Source organism: Salvelinus sp. IW2-2015, linkage group LG17 (genome assembly GCF_002910315.2).
Source record: "Salvelinus sp. IW2-2015 linkage group LG17, ASM291031v2, whole genome shotgun sequence".
Taxonomy (NCBI): Eukaryota; Metazoa; Chordata; class Actinopteri; order Salmoniformes; family Salmonidae; genus Salvelinus; species Salvelinus sp. IW2-2015.
The window spans coordinates 22,790,348-22,809,637 of record NC_036857.1 but is presented as its reverse complement, the minus strand read 5'-3'; the positions used below and the strand labels follow the sequence as shown (position 1 = coordinate 22,809,637).

At 41.6% G+C, this 19,290-nt stretch overlaps 1 protein-coding gene across 1 annotated transcript; it reads left to right on the top strand.

Annotated features, from left to right (window-relative positions):
* Positions 1–988: 988 nt before the first annotated feature.
* LOC111977087 (general receptor for phosphoinositides 1-associated scaffold protein-like) lies at positions 989–17,442 on the top strand. The gene is made up of 8 exons (XM_024006388.2): positions 989–1,301; positions 4,214–4,266; positions 6,325–6,379; positions 12,970–13,072; positions 14,568–14,661; positions 15,631–15,697; positions 16,242–16,308; positions 16,404–17,442. Exons 1-8 carry the CDS (start codon positions 1,098–1,100, stop codon positions 16,937–16,939), a joined length of 1,179 nt encoding a protein of 392 aa, XP_023862156.1. The 5' UTR covers positions 989–1,097; the 3' UTR covers positions 16,940–17,442.
* Positions 17,443–19,290: the final 1,848 nt, after the last annotated feature.

Here is a 19,290-nt window from a genome sequence, read left to right as displayed (position 1 = left end):
GACGTTGATGAGGTGCTGTATCCAGGCCCAAATAGGAGACAGGATGCACCCTAATAGTTTTTTACTTTATAGTAACAAGCCTATTTGTTTTTATATTCTACTGTATTTGTTTAGTCTGTTACTGTTCATCCCGAAATCTGGATGTAAATACAATGTTTTTCTTTCTCAATACATTTCCCCCCCTTGTACTTCTGTTTTATAGTGTAAATATATACTGAATATTCATACATACTGTATATATTTGTGCATATACATGTACGTGTGAGTGCTATGACAAACTGCCGTGGACTCCACTGAACATGCAAAAGACAAGATAGTGTTTTACATTTGTCACATCCGTGTGTTGGCATGTATAAGAGCTAGTCATTTGATGGTTTGTGTGTAGATTTTTGATGCAGAAACACAATTTTGAGAAGAGTTAAAGTAGTTTTGAATTACATGTTTGGTTTTGCAAGAGATGTGTGATGTTTTGCATATGTGTGTTTTGGGGTTTTGTGTGTAGTCTAGTGAAAAGGAGCCATAGTTTCAGAAATTATGTGTAAGTAATTGTCAAAAACTGTAATGCTATGCGTCTTGCATTAGAACACAATAGTAATTACTACTTATGTAGGCCTAGGTAATGACAGCCCAGCCTTCGACCAAGTTTGTTCCCAACTAATCTGATAACTTTATAATTTAAACAGCTGTAGCCCATTTTAAACCGATACTGTTTTCATTTTTAGAATCGCAGGCCTTCTTGTTTAGATTTAAGAGAATGCAGGCTATATAGGCAATGTATTTTTCTCAGGCATGTGAGACTTTTGCACACTGCACAAATTGCTAATTTCTTGACCCATTGGTTTTTGCAAACGTGCACAAAGATCCGATCGCCAAACAAAAGAAAACACAACCATCCAATTGTGTCGTGTGCTTCACAGTAGGGACCGCCTTCTGTGTACTCGCAGCCTTCCCAATTTTTGAAGTTGTACAATGTGTATGCTGCCTAGACAGAAGCATCAGTGTGTTGGCTGCGATAGAGGCGCGGGAGGGATATTGATATTGTGGACATTTTATTGTTTCTTAGCTTTTTTGTTGTTGTTGATCACAGCGCACATAATATGAAGAATATGACACTTCGAAGGCTTAAAAAAGTAAACTCCTGTGATCCAGCTAGTGGACTTTCGAGCCAGGACGATATTTACTTTCCGTCCTCCAAGTCAGACAGTTGTAAAACTATGGATTTACCAACTAATTCCTCGGAGGTGTATAATTACAAGACTTTGGCTTACTCTGGTGGAACGTTGCCAAGGAACTACAGAAAGGTATGTATCCTGTGTTAGTGATGGTAACTTTGTTACATTGTAACTTGCACTTGCTCCTTTAATGTTCGGAACTAGGAAACTCGGACATTTCCGACTTGCTAATGCGTTGAACGTGGCACGTGATTAACTACAAATAGTTAGTTAAAAGTGTCCTAGTTCCGATTTGCACAGGAACGTGGCAGAAGTTGTCGACTAAAGATATCAATGAAAGCAGAAGCGTCATGCCTATAGGTGGCACGTGCCCAGTTTGATTTGTCCTGTTTAAAACATATTTTGTTTCTCTGTAATACTACTAGCCTTGCACCTAGCAATTTTATGAAGTTGGCTTTAGCTAGCCCAGAAAGCTTCCCAACCTCAACTAGGTACACTCTTAGGGAGAAAACGGTGCTATTTAGAACCTGAATATGTTATTGTCCTCATAGGACAACCCATTTTTGGTTCCATGTAGAACCCTTTTCACAGAAGGTTCTAAATGGAACCCAAAGGGTTCTCTTATGGGGACAGCCGAAGAACCCTTATGGAACCCATTTTTGTAAGAGTGAACTAAGAAGCCATGTCAGTCTATCAATCCAGTTAGAGTAGCTAGCTTGTCTAATTGTCTTAGCTGGTAGACTTTAGAAAGGCAAGCAATAACTAAATGTTCTGAATAAGACTCTCATTCCTTTCAATCTTTACCCAGATTTTTGCAGCGATGTAGAGAAGCATATTTGGTTTCTTTAAAAAAATAACCACCAGTCAGTAAACCATATATTGTTTTACATAGAATTAAGTAAGAGTTATGATTATGGCTCTAGATTGCAGGAAAAAGCAGTTTCATGTGTTTAAAAAAATATATATCTAAATTTACCACCCAGCCATCCTGCATGATGCCCTGAATGAAAGCACATGGCAGTGTCACTTTTAGCAACAGCCCAGCTTGGATATGCTCAATATTTGAAGTCTGATGTAAAGTTTGTTCATTTCTCATGGCTTCTCACTAGCACATATATTGCGCACATAAAATGATGTCTGGTGTTAATTAAAAGTCTGACGGCATTCATTTTGTTAGAGAGACAGAAGCTGTTTTTCAATCTCAAGGCCATCAGACTGTTAAACAGCCATCACTAACATTGAGTGGCTGCTGCCAACATACTGACTCAACTCTAGCCACTTTTAATAATGGAAAAATTGGATGTAATAAATGTATCACTAGCCACTTTAAACAATGCCACTTTCTATAATGTTTACATACCCTACATTACTCATCTTATATGTATGTACTGTACTCTATAGCATCTACTGCATCTTGCCTATGCTGTTCGGCCATCACCCATTCATATATTTTTATGTACATATTCTTATTCATTCCTTTACACTTGTGTATAAGGTAGTTGTTGTGAAATTGTTAGATTACTTGTTAGATATTACTGCATGGTCGGAACTAGAAGCACAAGCATTTCGCTACACTCGCATTAACATCTGCTAACCATGTGTATGTGACAAATAACATTTGATTTAGAAACAGCAGTGTGAATATTTGTATGACCCCTTATTGTCTGAGCCCAATATGGGGGGCCTGTTGCTGTTTTACGCACAAAGCATTGTTTCCTGTTTCGATATAGGCTTTGTATAAGAGTTGGCACACTCACTCAAGCAAGAACATAAATGGTGTTCACTTGTCACGTACCAAGGCTTTCCACTTTCCTGACCACTCACACATGATGGTTCATGAGTGCCACACTCCCTCTTGATTCAGTGCAATCCAACCATTTCATAATATCTTTGCCTTTTTGGAGCACAACAGATTATGCCTTGTGATCAAATTAGCTTTGCATCAAATTAATATTTCTAAGCATGCAGATAGAATGCACTCAGGTGGAACATGGCCTTACAGGGAACAGTGGTGGCTTTACCAGTGAATTAACATGGCCCAGCATCATAATCTGGGAATTTACTGTGATGTAGACTGGCAAAATAGATTTTTGGGGCGGAAAGCTGAAGCAGTTTTGTTTGACACAACAACATTGGCTGTCCTAGTTCTATAGATGTACTGTATTAGGAGGCCAGCCAGAGTTATACACAGGCCCCCTACCTATGTCTCTCACCATCATCTGGAGCCTGGGGCCACAACAGGGGAATGTGCAGGGCATCCAGCTCCTGCTCTGCACCTACCACCCCCAGGAGTCTCTCTCTCTCCCTCTCTGTGTATTTGGGAATAAATGAAGTCATTGAGAGGGGCCTTCTGGGAGTGTTGGAAAATAAAGGAAGCAAAAAAAAAAAAAAAACCCAAAGAGGCAGAGACATAAAAATGCCTTTTCATTGGGTCAACACTTAGGATCATTGAGGTAGAACAGAGGTGAATTGATTGTAGTGTAGGCTAAATACAGTACGTTATGTAGTATAAGAGAGACTTGTAGTTTACACTAAGTAAAGTGGAGGTTGGGTCCCAATTTGGCTCGGGTTTTCCCTCAATGCAGTGATTGTGGCAAGAGGACCAAAGACTCAAGTCCACACACACACATCTGGTTTGTCTACAGTCTGAGTATAACCTGTACAAATAGGGAGATATTTTAGATCGTTATTGAAAAAAACAAAAACACACACAGTTTGGTGTATCAGCAGTCTGGGCATCACAAGACAGTGGACAGCGTAGAGTAGAGCTAAATATAGGCTAAACTGGGAGCAGACAGAACCAGAAATGCGTGTCTATCTGTAATTGTTTCTTACACGTGTTTTGGCTCAGTAGCTTAAAAACACACACTATACACACATGACATGCCTCAGGAGGACCTGATGGACAAGAAGATTGAGGTGTGTACTGAACCTGGCCTACATACGTAGTTGGGAAATCCCCTTGTGTGGTTTCTGTTCTAACCCCCAAAAAAACGTTTTTGCTTGTTATATTTAATATCTGTTATGTTTTCAATTCACAGAGTGGTGGGCTGCAGAAGTGGAAGCCTCTCACACAAACACCAGAGCCACAGAGGTAAGCCCAACAGTCATCTCACCCCTTCCATCAGTTTCAGGACACATCTGTGTATCTGTCACTTTTTCACTCTTACTTTGAAAGAAGCACGTCATACACAGACTGTCAGAACATACCCAATCAGCCTTACTAAACCCTTTCATTCACAACAGACCCAAATGATGTGTTCACTCAATTACAGTAGGCTGCTTTCAGAGTCATTTGAGTATTTCAGAGGCCTCTGGGTTTGATTCTTGGGAAATTTGAATGTAGTGAGTTACAGAAAGGCAGCAGTACAGTAACCTTTTGTATTTGTGGTTATTACTATTTAACATTCTAATGTATTATGCATTTTTTATCTAATCTATGGATGCTGTTATGATGTTAAGTGGACATTGCAGTACACACTGCCCAGTTAGACCGTTGGACATTTTTACTTTTGGTATGACGCAAGGAAGCCTTTGGAAACAAAAGAGTGCTTGTCATGTTTTGGCAACAGCAATATCTTGTCATGCAATTTAGATAAGAACATGCAAGAGTTTTATTTGTCATTTTACTGTAGCTGTACTGTAGTTATTTTCTTAGTAGTGTACTTTGTGGATGATTTATAATGCAATTTTTAATTGTTAATTCTGTAAGATATCAAATTTTCTTTGTCACATGCGTCGAATACAACCGGTGTAAACTTTAACGTGAAATGCTTACTTACGAGCCCTTTCCCAACAATGCAGAATTAAAAAGTATAAACAATTTTCTAAATAAAATAGGAAATAGTAACAATATAAAAACAATAACTAGGCTGTATACAAGGAGTACCAGTACTGAGTCAATGTGCAGAGGTACGAGGTAGTTCAGGTAATTGAGGCAATATGTACATGTAGGTAGGGGTAAAAATGCTTAGGCAATCAGGATATATATAATAAACAGAGTAGCAGCAGAATATGTGAAAGTGTGTGGCGTCAGTGTGTGTTGGAGTGTCAATGTAGTATGTGTAAGTGTGTGTGGGTAGTGGGAATCCAGTGAGTGTGCTTAGAGCCAGTGCAAGAGAGTCAGGTTCAATGCAAATAGTCCGGGTAGCCATTTGATTAACTCTTCAACAGTCTTAAGACTTGTCGTCTAGTCCATCCAAGTCCTCCTGAGGCATGTCGTGTGTGTGTGTGTATTTTTATCATCACTTCCTAAAAGAAACAACTTTTTCACTATTTCATTCAGTTTTTTTTTTTGCTTCAATCTTTTTGCCATTTTAGAGTTCTGTTTAACCATGATTGTATTACACAGCTAGCTATCATGATGTTCATCATCCATGTATTTTATACAAAGAAAAAAATCCAAGAGCGTCTGTCAAGGGAATTCCACGTGAAACGAAAAGGAGAGCGTGGTTGATAGTCAATCAAAAACCTCAGTTTTAATACAAGTTGCTACAGGGAAACACCTCCAACACATAAGCAGAGCGCATGTCTCCCAAGCCTTCTCTGAGCAGGCCCTTGTATCCTAACTACATATGTTCTGTAAACGCATAACACAAGGTAGTGAATCAGACAGCGTCCCAGAATATAATAATAACCAGTGTCCTTGGAACTGGCGCCTTTAGACTGGCGTGAACACTATCAGCAGTCCATAACATTCAAGTCTAGTGACCATCAACCTTGCACAAATAAAATCATGTGTATTACAGAAAGGAAAACTATAATACATTGTGTTAATCACTGAACTGATAATTAACTTTATTCATCTTAAATGTCCCATTACAGCAGATAAGATATTATCTGGAGTGAATATCTATGGAGAGATCGTTGGAAAGCACTCCATTGCACTCTGGCTATTTCATTATAAAGCATTTTCAGTGAGGATGAGGAACCCATGTGTTTTATGCACCAGGTGGTGATGTCACTCACCAGTCAAGCAGTCATATCCCAAAAATATTCAATACTGGATATCAAGTAATCATATCCCCGTATATTCAATACTGTATATCAAGCAGTCATATCCCCAAAATATTCAATACTGGATATCAAGTAATCAATCTCCATATATTCAATACTGTATATCAACTAATCATATCCACGTTTTTCATTTTAGGAAAGTTGTTGTCCTGGTGAAGAAGGAGGAGGAGACCTTTGGCTTTGAGATCCAGGTAAGCGGATTATAGAGGTTGATGAGATTGATTCCTCCAACCATGTGGATGATTTCCCGATAAATCCCATAAGATTTAGATTGGAGTGTGTATGTGTTGAACGGTCATCAGCATATCGATCAGATACACTACATGACCAAAAGTATGTGGACGCCTGCTCATCAAACATCTCATTCCAAAATCATGGGCATTAATATGGAGTTGCCCCCCGCCCCCCCTGTTAGCTGATACAATAGCCTCCACTCTTCTGGGAAGGCTTTCCATTAGATGTTGGTACATTGCAGCTACTCTTCCTGGGCCCACACAGAACATGAAACATGACATAATACAGAGCATTAATCGACAACAGCTCAAGGACAGAACTATATAAAAAAATTACAGAAGGCACACGTAGCCTACATATCAATACGTACATACAAGCTCTCTTAACCAAGAGAGACTGGCATGCATAGTATTTATATCAGCCCTCTGACTATAATGAAGAGCAAGACGTGCCGCTCTGTTCTGTGCCAGCTGCAGCTTAACTAGGTCTTTCCATGCAGCTCTCGACCACATGACTGGACAGTAATCAAGATAAGACAAAACTAGATCCTGCAGGACTTGCTTTTTGGAGTGCGGTGTCAAAAAATCAGAGCATCTCTTTATTACAGACAGATCTCTCCCCATCTTACCAACCATTGAATCTAAATTATATGTTTTGACCATGGAAGTTTACAATCTTAGGTAACGCCAAGTAATTTAGTCTTCTCAACTTGTTCAACAGCCATACCATTACCAGATTCAGCTGATGTCTAGAACTTAGGGAATGATTTGTACCAAATACAATGCTCTTAGTTTTATAGATGTTTAGGATCAGTTTATTGCTGGCCACCCACTGTGGTTGCTGACGCGTATATGGTTGAATCATCAGCATACATGAACACACATGCTTTGTTTAATGCCAGTGTCAGGTCATCGGTAAAAATAGAAAAGAGTAGAGGGCCTAGAGAGCTACCCTGCGGTACACCACACTTTACATGTTTGTCATTAGAAAAGCTTCCATTAAAGAAAACCCTTTGAGTTCTATTAGATAGATAGCTCTGAATTCACAATATGGCAAGGTTGAAATCCATAAAACATACATTTTATGGTTATGGTCAAAATAATATCAAAGGCTGCACTGAAATCTAACAGTACAGCTCCCACAATTTTATTATCAATTTCTTCCAACCAATCATCAGTAATTTGTGTGAGTGCAGTACATGTTTAGTGCCATTTTCTATAAACATGCTGAAAGTCTTTTGTTAATTTGTTTACAGAGAAATAGCATTGTATTTAGTCAAACACCATTTTTTCCAACAGTTTGCTAAGAGCTGGCAGCAAGTTTATAGGGCTGCTGTTAGAACCAGTAAAGGCTGCTTTACCACTCCAGGCCTGAGGACAAAGACTTTCCTCTGGCTCAGATTAAAAATATGACAGGTAGGAGTGGCTATAGAGTCAGCTACCATCCTCAGTAGCTTTCCATCTAAGTTGTCAATGTCAGGAGGTTTGTCATTATTGATCGATAACAATTTTTTTAAATCCACATCTTTTACAAAATTCAAACTTGCAATGCTTTTCTTTCATTATTAGTTTTTTTTATGCATGAATACGATGGCTCACTGTTCGTTGTTGGCATTATCTACCTAAGTTTGCCCACTTTGCCAATGATGTAATCAATAAAATAATTGGCAACATCAAATGGTTTTGTGATGAATAAGCCATCTGATTCGATTAAAGATGGAGTTGAATTTCTTTCTGCCCATAATTTCATTTAAAGTACTTTGTGTTTTTCCATCATTCTTCATATCATTGAGCTTGGCTTCATAATACAGTTTCTTCTTGTTGAGGTTAGTCACATAATTTCTCAATTTGCAGTAAGTCAGCCAGTCAGATGTTCAGCCAGACTTATTAGCCGCTCCTTTTGCCCCATCTATTTCAACCATACAGTTTTTAAATTCCTCATCAATCCATGGAGCCTTAACAGTTCTAATAGTCAGTTTCTTAACAAGCTAGGCTAGTTGGCATCAGCAACTGATGCCAACTGCATCCAAACTAAAAAGTTAACTAGCTACTAAGAAATTTTCCAATACACTTTCAAAACAACAAACTTTTCCACAACAACCAACCGAGCTCTCCCTCGTTCCACGTTCAACAGAAAGTGCTTCCACTCAGCCACAAGGGCATTAGAGGTCAGGCACTGATGTTGGCCGATTAGGCCTGGCTCGCAGTCGGTGTTCCAATTCATCCCAAAGGTGTTGGGTGGAGTTGAAATCAGGGCTTTGTGTAGGCCAGTCAAGTTCTTCCTCACCGATCTCGACAAACCATTTCTGTATAGACCTCGCTTTGTGCACGGGGGCATTGTCATGCTGAAAAAGGAAAGGGCCTTCCCAAAACTGTTGCCACAAAGTCGGAAGCACAGAATCGTCTAGACTGTCATTGTATGCTGTAGTGTTAAGATTTACCTTCACTGGAACTAAGGGGCCTGGCCCAAACCATGAAAAACAGCCCCAGACCATTATTTCCTTCTCCACCAAACTTTACAGTTGGCACTATACATTCGGGCAGGTATCGTTCTCTTGTCATCCGCCAAACACAGATTTGTCAGTTGGACTGCCAGATGGTGAAGCGTGATTCATCACTTCAGAGAACGCGTTTCTACTGCTCCAGAGTCAAATGCCGGTGAGCTTTCCACCATTCCAGCCGACGCTTGGCATTGCACATGGTGATCTTAGGCTTGTGTGCGGCTGCTCGGCCATGGAAACCCATTTCATGTGCTGACGTTGCTGCCAGAGGCAGTTTGGAACTTGCTAGTGAGTGTTGCAGCCGAAGGTAGAAGATTTTTACCCGCTTCAGCACTCGGCGGTCCCATTCTATGAGCTTGTGTGGCCTACCACTCCGTGACTGAGCCGTTGTTGCTTCTAGACATTTTCACTTCCCAATAGCATCACTTATAGTTGACCAGGGCAGACATTTGACGAACTGACTTGTTGGAAAGGTTGCGTCTTATGACGGTGTCATTTTGAACGTCACTGAGTTCTTCAGTACGGGCCATTCTACTGCCAATGTTTGTCTATGGAGATTCCATGGCTGTGTGCTTGATTTTCAACACCTGTCAGCAATGGGTGTGGCTGAAATAGCCGAAATCAATTAATTTTTGTTATTTATTTCAAGGGGTGTCCACATACTTTAATGTATATGTAGTGTACTTTTAAGAAATGTATCCCTGAACCTCATTCTTTCTCAATATAAGGGTCTGATGTATCCCATCCCATGACTGGAGACAAGGAGGCAGTTTTCTCTCGGGTCTATTTTCAAAGCGGCATGGTTTTGTAAAATCTTCTCTCACACTCCTTCCTGCGTGTCGTGTCAGACCTACTATATTCCAATCCCTCGAGCACTGTAAACCCTCCGACTTCTGCACACAGGCCCCCTTTATCTTTCAGAGCTCCCTCCTCTCTGTCCCTGCAGCGACTCCTAACAATGCACCACTTGTTGTCAGCCTCACCTCTAAAGAGAAGATGCCGGCCAATTTAAGGGCTGTGAAAATCCGGCTAATGTGAGGGCCATGAAAATCATCATTACCAAAGTACTGCTCTAAGTTCACAACACTGCCTTGTTTTGCTTATAATTATTCCAGGTAGATGGTTAAATTTAGGGTTTGGATGGAGGTCCCTCCTTTCCTGCCAAGCCCTGTTCTTCAGGAAGTGAGGTCAAAGCCCAGAGATGGTAGAGATGGATGGCATTAGGATCCTGTGCTTTTTCCATCACGTCGCTGGACTTTACCAGTTCTAAGAGTGCTAAGAGGATAATGTCAGTATCAACTATGTACTGTAAATGCATAGTTGGATTGGGATTTGCATGTTCTGTTTCTGTGGAAGGCCTCGGTCTGGGAAGGAAGGAAGCCTGCGTTGAGAGATACGGAGAAGGCAACTGTACAGACATGTCAAAACAAGGGAGAATGCTCACAGATTATTTCACGTAGATGAGCATCACACTTGAGTTTGTCTAGTTTTCCTTTCTGTTTGTACAATGCCTTCGGGAAGAATTCAGACTCCTTGACCTTTCCACATTTTGTTATGTTACAGCTTTATTCTAAAATGGATAAAGTAACCCCCCCCCCCCCCCCCCCRCKARCRKCSCTCAATACCCCATAATGACAAAGCAAAAACAGTGTTTTAGAAATGTTTGCAAAACAAATTGATATCACATTTACATAAGTATTCAGAACCTTTACTCAGTACTTTGTTGAAGGCCATTTGGCAGCGATTAGAGCTTTGAGTCTTCTTGGGTACGACGCTACAAGCTTGGCACACCTGTATTTGTGGAGTTTCTCCCATTGTTCTCTGTTTCCTCTCAAGCTCTGTCAGGTTGGATGGGGAGCATCGCTGCACAGCTATTTTCAGGTCTCTCCAGAGACGTTCGATCAGGTTCAAGTCCGAGCACTGGCTGGGCCACTCAAGGACATTCAGAGACTTGTCGCAAAGCTACTCCTGAGTTGTCTTGGTTGTGTGCTTAGGGTTGTTGTCCTGTTGAAAGGTTATCCTTCGCCCCAGTCTGAGGTCCTGAGCACTCTGGAGCATGTTTTCATCAAGGATCTCTCTCTACTTTGCTCAATTCATCTCCCAGTCCCTGCTGCTGAAAAACATCCCCACAGCTTGATGCTGCCACCACCATGCTTCACCGTAGGGATGGTTCCAGGTTTCCTCCAGATTTGACACTTGGCATTCAGGTCAGAGTTAAATCTTGATTTCATCAGACGAGAGGATCTTGTTTCTCATGGTCTGAGAGTCCTTTAGGTGCCTTTTGGCAAACTCCAAGCAGGCTGTCATGTGCCTTTTTTACTGATGTGTGTCTTCCGTCTGGCCACTCTACCATAAAGGCCTGATTGGTGAAGTGCTCCAGAAATGGTTGTCCTTCTGGAAGGTTCTCCCATCTCCACAGAGGAACTCTAGAGCTCTGTCAAAGTTACTATCTGGTTCTTGTCACCTCCCTGATCCAAGGCCCTTGTCACCCGATTGCTCAGTTTGGCCGGGCGGCCAGCTCTAGAATGAGTCTTGGTGCTTCCAAACTTCTCATTTAAGAATGATGGAGGCCACTGTGTTCTTGGGGACCTTCAATGCTGCAGACATTTTTTGGTACCATTCCCCAGATCTATGCCTCGACACAATCATGTCTCTGAGCCCTACGGACAATTTCTTCGACCTCATGGCTTGTTTTTTGCTCTGACATGCACTCTCAACTGTGGGACCTTATATAGACAGCTGTGTGCCTTTTACAAATAATGTCCAATCAATTGAATGTACCACAGGTGAACTCTAATCAAGTTGTAGAAACATCAAGGATGATCAATGGAAACAGAATGCACCTGAGCTCAATTTCGAGTCTCAAAGCAAAGGGTCTGAATACTTGTGTAAATAAGATTTCTGTTTTTTTTATCTAAAAACCTGTTTTCGCTTTGTCATTATGGGGTATTGTGTGTAGATTTGATGAGAATGTTTTTATTGAATCCATTTTAGAATAAGGCTGTAACGTAACAAAATGTGGGAAAAGGTCAAGGGGTCTGAATACTTTCCTAATGCTGGTTTTACACCTGAGTAGGTGGCATTTGACATGATTTACTGACTATGGAATTGCCCATTATTTTGTCTGTCACTTAATGTCTCAACAGACAAGCATGTCAAGGGAACCTGAGTTCAAACATCACCTCAGAATAACGCTGTCGGACGGCAGTTGAATTACGCGATTCTTTTGACAAGACAACTTAGGGGAAGTCTGGCTGTGGTTGTTTGTCACATTTGCCTTCGAAATAGAAACTGTCATGTGTGAATCAAGGAAGGAAGATCGTCAACAAGATGTGTGGAAAATGTTTGCGTGTCAATTACACTGTTGGTTTACCTTTTATTTTTCTGAAGTGTGATGACACAGAATAGAATGTTTTTTAATGTCACTGGTAAATCATAAGGAAATATGTCTGATTGTTCTAACCAAATGTGTTGATAAAGGTCCTGGCTCATAAAGAGACTGCTTTTAATATCCTTTTTATGGCAGATGTTGATAGAGAGCTGTATTAGTTTCGACTAACCACGCAAGGGAAATGTAAGCTTATTTTTTTTGCATATAAATTGATATGTCTTCCTTCTGCCTATCTGTTTCGAAGTTGTCTGTCTTGCAGTTTCGTCAGCCAGTGTTATCTAATCTGCTGTGTAGCACAGGGTTTGTCTGACGGTCCTCACCAGAGTCAGGCCTTCAGATGCAGACTACAATCTCAGGAGCACATAGTTTAATATCACAAATATTCAACAATACTTTTGTTGGAGAGGTGCTAGGCTTCCCTGTACCATGAACTATCTTCAAAGTTTCAAATGCCTTTCTGTCTGTTACACAGCAAAGCCTAGAGCTTGAGGTATAGACCTTTTGGCTTTTGTGAAGGGAAATGACCAATGATTTTGAACATGACGACAGAACATATCCATGCCCTGCATCTAATTGTTCCTAAGAATACATTTATTTGAATGAAAAGCTGTCAACCAAAAATTCTAATTCTAACTCATTATTCCACCTTCTTCCAGACATATGGGCTGCACCACCAGGACCAGAACTCTGTGGAGATGTGCACATTTGTGTGCAAGGTTCATGACGACAGCCCCGCTCAACAAGCCGGACTCAAAGTCGGTAAGTGAAACTGAAAAACCCTGTTCAATAGGGATTTTTTTGTTTTTACAGTATTTAACAGCATTCGACACATACAGTACATGACCTGCCTTTACTGAATATAGACCTCAGGCGAAGAAGGGAGGACAGGTGTTTTTGATAAGATCCCGCCCCTTTCTTGTTTGCCAGGCAGGAGGCTAGTAGTCTCTAAGTAAACGCAAGCACAAATGCGTTAGGGAAGTACAAATATTAGTGTGCCTACTCATTTTCCAGTCAACAAACACTAAAGGGAGAGATTCATTTAACAAACATCATATGAGTCAACTCGTCTCCTTTGCCGCCTTGCTGGATACAATACCTCTGTCAAACACATTCAGTAACTCGGCCATGTCTATTTTAATAATGTTTTTTGTGTGTATTTCAAAAATAGCATTCTTGAATAGACATGCTCTATTTTTTTCTAGTCTGAATCATCATACCATCCATTTGATCAGAAACAATAGGGGAAGTGAACAAAGAAATTGTATATTCTCACATTTAATTTCTCGAAACCTTATACCACAGTACACGTGTCTGTTAATCTCAGAGAGAAGGCTCGCTAGAGGCAGGGCTACATTCTCCCCTTCACACTACACATCACATCAGACATGCAAGTGTCAGTTTCACTTCCTACATTCCCTACATGCCTTGTTTATTGTTCCCTCCCTGTGTTTTTCTCTAAACTGAACCATTAGGACTTTATCAGTTGTGGCTGCTTTGTGTGACGTGCTGTTGTCTGTGCCCAATAATGTTTGTACCATGTTTTGTGCTGCTACCATGTTGTATTGCTACCATGTTGTGCTGTCATGTGTTTCTGCCTTGCTATGTTGTTGTCTTAGGTCTCCTTATGTAGTGTTGTGTTGTCTCTCTTGTTCTGATGGGTGTTTTGTCCTATATTTATATTGTATTTATTTTTAATCCCCGTCCCCGCATGAGGCCTTTTGCCTTTTGGTAGGCCGTCATTGTAAATAAGAATTTGTTCTTAACTGACTTGCCTGGATAAATAAAGATTTACATTTTTAAAAATCATCTCACTGGGGAGAAAAGGGTGTGGTTCACCAGAGGGGAAAAGGCATTGTGTTTCAGCCTGCAACTACAACCAGGCCGAGTCAGAACCATCTAAAATCATTTTTTTTTTTTTTTATGAATAGACTTGCCATAGTTTGACAATAACAGATGGAGTTACACAAATCCTTGATCGATATTTTTCAGGCTGTCTTATCAGGAAAAGTGGGTAACCACAGCACGTGTGCCAAGTCGCCAGCCATGACCACACAGCCAGGGTTTAGACTAGAGCGCCTGTATCACACATGGGCTGCAGGAGCACCAGCCAACCAAGTACTTCTTATTGCTCTACAAACCACAGACGCTAGTGGGATCAAACTAGTCTCAGTAGAACCACAGCTGTGATAAAGCCACACTGGAATTAACTGGGTCCGTTGCCGTTTTGTTAACCTGCATGTTGTTTTGTGCACAGGGGACACCATCACTAGCGTGAACGAGACCACTGTGGAGGGATTTCAACACAAGGAGATTGTTCAGCTAATCAGGGCCTCTGGGAACTCCATTAAGTAAGCAGATCAGATCTCAATGGTAAAGGGAACTGGCAAGGGGATTGGGGACTGGTTGTGGATGGTAACAGAACTTAAATGCTCCACTTTTTGTATAGGCCCTAGTCAAATCGGTTCTTTATAAATAGTTTGTCGATGCTTTCTAATGTCGTTTTCGTACTGATACATCTTGAGTCTTTTTTCTTGCGCGGTGTTGCAGTCCAAAGTACAAAATCACACAGAATCGATCATGTAGTCTAGCTGTTGAATGGGAATACTCATTCATGGCTGACTCTGTAAATCTAGTCTAGTGGCTCCTGAAATGATATTCTGGAGAAAGGTAATATCTTTCAAGTGATTACCATACAATGAATGTGACATGGACGTACTCTAAACCGTGCTGTTCATGTTTGCACACCAAAGTTGCCTAGAAGCAAACCGTATACTGTTTTTAATATGCAGAATGAACTCGCTCCGTGTTACATTGGAACCACACTCTCACTCTCTTTGTCTGCTTGTAAAAGATAAAAGGCCTATTAGAATCGAGACCCATTTTTATAAACTTAGAAGGCAACTGATTAAGCAGTGTAGTAAACCACATGAGAGGCCCAGCTCATGCCTCTTGTCTAACTATAGACTTCATCAAATTATTCTCACCTCTAGTAAACATATAGGCCTACTGAACCATTTAACAGAGAGCTTGTATCAGCCCAGTAAAAACAACAAACCCCCTCAGATGTGCACCTGTTGCTACAGTCGAGTGGGTGTCTTGAAACGTGATACCATCCTGAAGCTTTCCCCCCTACTTGTAAACTGTTGAGCCGAGACTCTAGCATGTTAGGTCTCCTATATAAGGGCCTTTACATGGCTACTTCTGAAGTTCCTCTCTGTTCTTAACCGGGCCCAGAGTATGCTATGAATCCTTACTCTTCTTTTGTGTGGCTCTCTGGCCTTCCTGTCTGACTTAACATTACTCTGTCTTTACTATAGGCTGGAAACAGTGTACAGCGACTCCATTCGAAAAGCAGAACTGGAGGCAAGGCTTCAGTATCTAAAGGTGAATCTCTCTCTTTCCCCTATGTAGCAAACCTCTGGTTCTGCTTGCTTCTACAGTTCAACAGAAATTGAGTATCCAGTGTGGTGTGTGACAATGACAATAGGAGTTGACTATAGAGCACAAACAGATCTGGGACCAGGCTAGTGTGTGACTGGGATCAGTCTGACAGTGTAGTTAAAAGCCTATAGCCAGCAGACAGAAAAAGCAGCTCTCTCACCATGCAGCATGCTAGATTTAGACCAATCCCTTTCCCACCTGTTTTTCCCTCTGCTCCCACCTGTTTCATAACTAGCGGCTGCAATGCTCTCCAGTATGCTTACAGAAGGCTGTGAGAGCACAGTGAATGAAAGTAGACACGTAGTTTTACAAGCTTACGTTACACTTGACTGGTTAAAAGGACCTTTTTAGTGTCCGAAGACAAGTGACTTTTCTCAAGATGACGGGCTGCTGTCTCCAAGCTCATCCATCAGGCTCACAGTTGGAAATCACACAAAATGTCACCTTTTTGACTGCTTTCTAATATTGCTGTATTTTCTTTTATCAGCAAACCCTACATGAGAAATGGGATGAATACAGATCTTTGATGATGCAAGAGCAGAGGCTGGTTCATGGTAAGTCATTCGTTTATGTTGATATATAGGATCTCAAGTAAATTTAATTTTATGTCAATTCAAGATGTGTAACACTCTTTCCCTGTGTTCTCTAGGCATAGTGATGAGTGATGCTGCTATCTATGAGTCCCTGGAGTCTGCGGGGGTGTATGGTAGTCTGGGCGCACCGAGCCCGGCCGCCCTGCGTGCGCTCCGCTGCACCGGCAGCACCAGCAGCAGCGCCAGCCACCTGAGTGTCACCACAGAGGAGGAACCACTCTACCAGACCTGTCTGTACCAGGGGCAGGGCGACCGCCTCAACGACGCCAACGGTGACCTCACCAGAACCACCAGCAGCACAGAGAAAGACCAACAGGAACAGGAGAAGCCATCCCAGGGTAAGCAGAGAATGATCCGTCCCGCCAGCGAGCTCTTCACCTCGGCCAAGACCCACCTGACCCGCAGCGCCAGTACACGCAGCTACCTGAGGGGCTCCAACAACAACTCTTCGTCAGCACCAGGGGAGAAAGTGCAATCGGGAGGGTTCAGCTCGCTACAGAGGAAACCCAAACAGAAGAGCTTCCGCCGACGGCTCCTCAAGTTCATCCCTGGACTGAACAGAGCCATGGAGGAGGAGGAGAGCCATCTCTGAGGACTAAACAGAGCCATGGAGGAGGAGGAGAGCCATCTCTGAGGACTAAACAGACTAAACACCCAAAGAACTGGAGACTCTTTCTGACCCAAAGACTTAACATTGCCTCTGACTCTCTAAAATTAACAAACAACAACCAAAGATTTCAAATAGTGCCAAATCTATCCAGTCATACTTTTGTACTTGTTAATGTTACATTTGGTCCAGTAGAACTAATGGTTCTTTGAGTTTTGAAGCACACTCAATTTTCAGGAGAGGATTTCACATCTGTAACATACTGTACCTTGGTTACTGGTTTTATATTTCATAAGTTATTTATTTATTTGACTGGTAAGACCTATGTACAGAATTTTTTTTTTTTTTGTCATCATGACAGTTGAAAACAAATGCCTCATTACATGAGACTTTTTATAAGAGACACATTTGTTTACTGCCTTTTTGTACCAGATTGATCCTGTGTTCTTTGCCAAAAATATCTCAAAATAAATGTGGCATTTTGATTAGCCTGGCTTGTTTTTTTTAATCTAGTATGTATGAAGACTTTGTTTCCTGCAGTACATTGACTGTCTATTCCACAGCTGATCTAAGAAGTTGTAGCTGACCCAGCACGTTAACATAATACACCATTTATAAGCAAAAACACCAGATGTTTCACTCTAGACTGTGAAGCAGTCACACAATAACAGTGAAAATATATATTATTCTGAGTGAGATACTTGTAATATCTATCCCCTTCATGTGCTTTCATAACCCTTTTGCCCCTTTAAAAAATGTTATGGCCTCAAGGGTGGGGATGAGGGAGGAGGGTTTTGGTGGTTGAACATTCTTCCGATTCTCAAGATGTGATTGTCGGAGAGGCATAATCCAGAAAGGAGACCGTTTGTATTTGGTCTGATAGTCATTTAGTTGTCGGGAGAACACTGTGGAATGTGCTGAGAAAAGAATGGCCCAACATTCCAAATCCCGGCTGCCCTCCTTTTCAATTCTTGCAGACAAATGGTGAGCGCTCTTGGTTCCATGCTCACTACATTCCCATGGTTTGTTGAATGCTCAGATGGTCAGGCCGAGGGGGTTAAAGGGGGGGGGGTCACAGTTGCCCTAAGAGGTCACGATGGTTCCTCTCTCCTTTTGCTCCCTAATCCCTTTGTCCTCTGCTCAGTCATTTACAATTGCGTGAAAAGGGGCTGTGGACACTGATGGCATTTAGACATGTTTCAGACATTCAGAGCCAGGACCACTTAAATCCCTGGCCCTTTTGGTGTTTTAAGCAGAGGAGGAGGAAGGGGTGAATGAATGGAAAGCTGATGTGAGAGGGATTATTATGCAAGTTTGTGGCTTGTGGCCCTAAAAATGTTAGAGAACGAATGGGCCCTTTCTTTCACTACAGTCTGACTGCATAACGAGCAGGGAATTGGACAGGACGATGACGACCCAAACAGAATGAATGTGTGAATGGGGCATTTACAAAAAAGCTGCCAAAACAAAGCATGCGGTTGGTGCTGGGCAATTAACACAGTGGGAGGTGAGACTAGGGGGCTGCTCTGCCCCCCATTGTTAATACACTGCTGTTTATTTAAGCCAGAGTGCTGTATTTGTTGTGTGTGTACAAGGGGATGGCTGTCCAGGGTGTACTGTTAGGACATGAACCATGAGAAGTGGACATGTCTGCTGATTCAAAGCTGTGAGTTAAAATACCTTTTAGGCTAGCTATGACCACACCAGTTTGAGGGATGGGTGTCATATGTGACAATACCATTGTCACAGTGTCACAATAACAGGTCTTCAAAAAATATATACCCACAAAACAATCTTCCATGGATGAGTTTGCTGAAAGAGTAAACCTGTGAGAACGTAATCAATCTTTTTATTTTAAGTAACCCTTTGTTTTCTCAAATGAAGGCTTTAGACCTGTTCACCAGGAGCGGAGATCTCTTTTCACCCATATATACCTCTCCAAAACAGCTGACTCACTGTTGCGCTGACGTCTGGCGATTCAAGTTTCCATTCTATAATCCTACTAGGGTGTCTTGGAACAACAGTGGTCATTTTGTCAACTGGTGTATAAACTCTTATCTAGTCAAATGTGGATTATTACTGTAAAGCTGTTTAGTGTCTGTACTGCATCCATACTGAACAAGCCTTGAATAGAGAGAGCAAAGGTTACAAGCATCAAAGCCCACATGGTGTGCTGGGGTCATGCTGTGCCAATTGTTACTGTTGAGTCTTGAAACATGCCTGAATATTTCCGCTTTTGGGACCCGTCAATGCAGACAGAGGTGGGGTTATGGTGGCTGGGGGTCGTCATCGTGAACCTTTCCCTGATAAAAATAGAATGTTCAGACGAGGAAGTG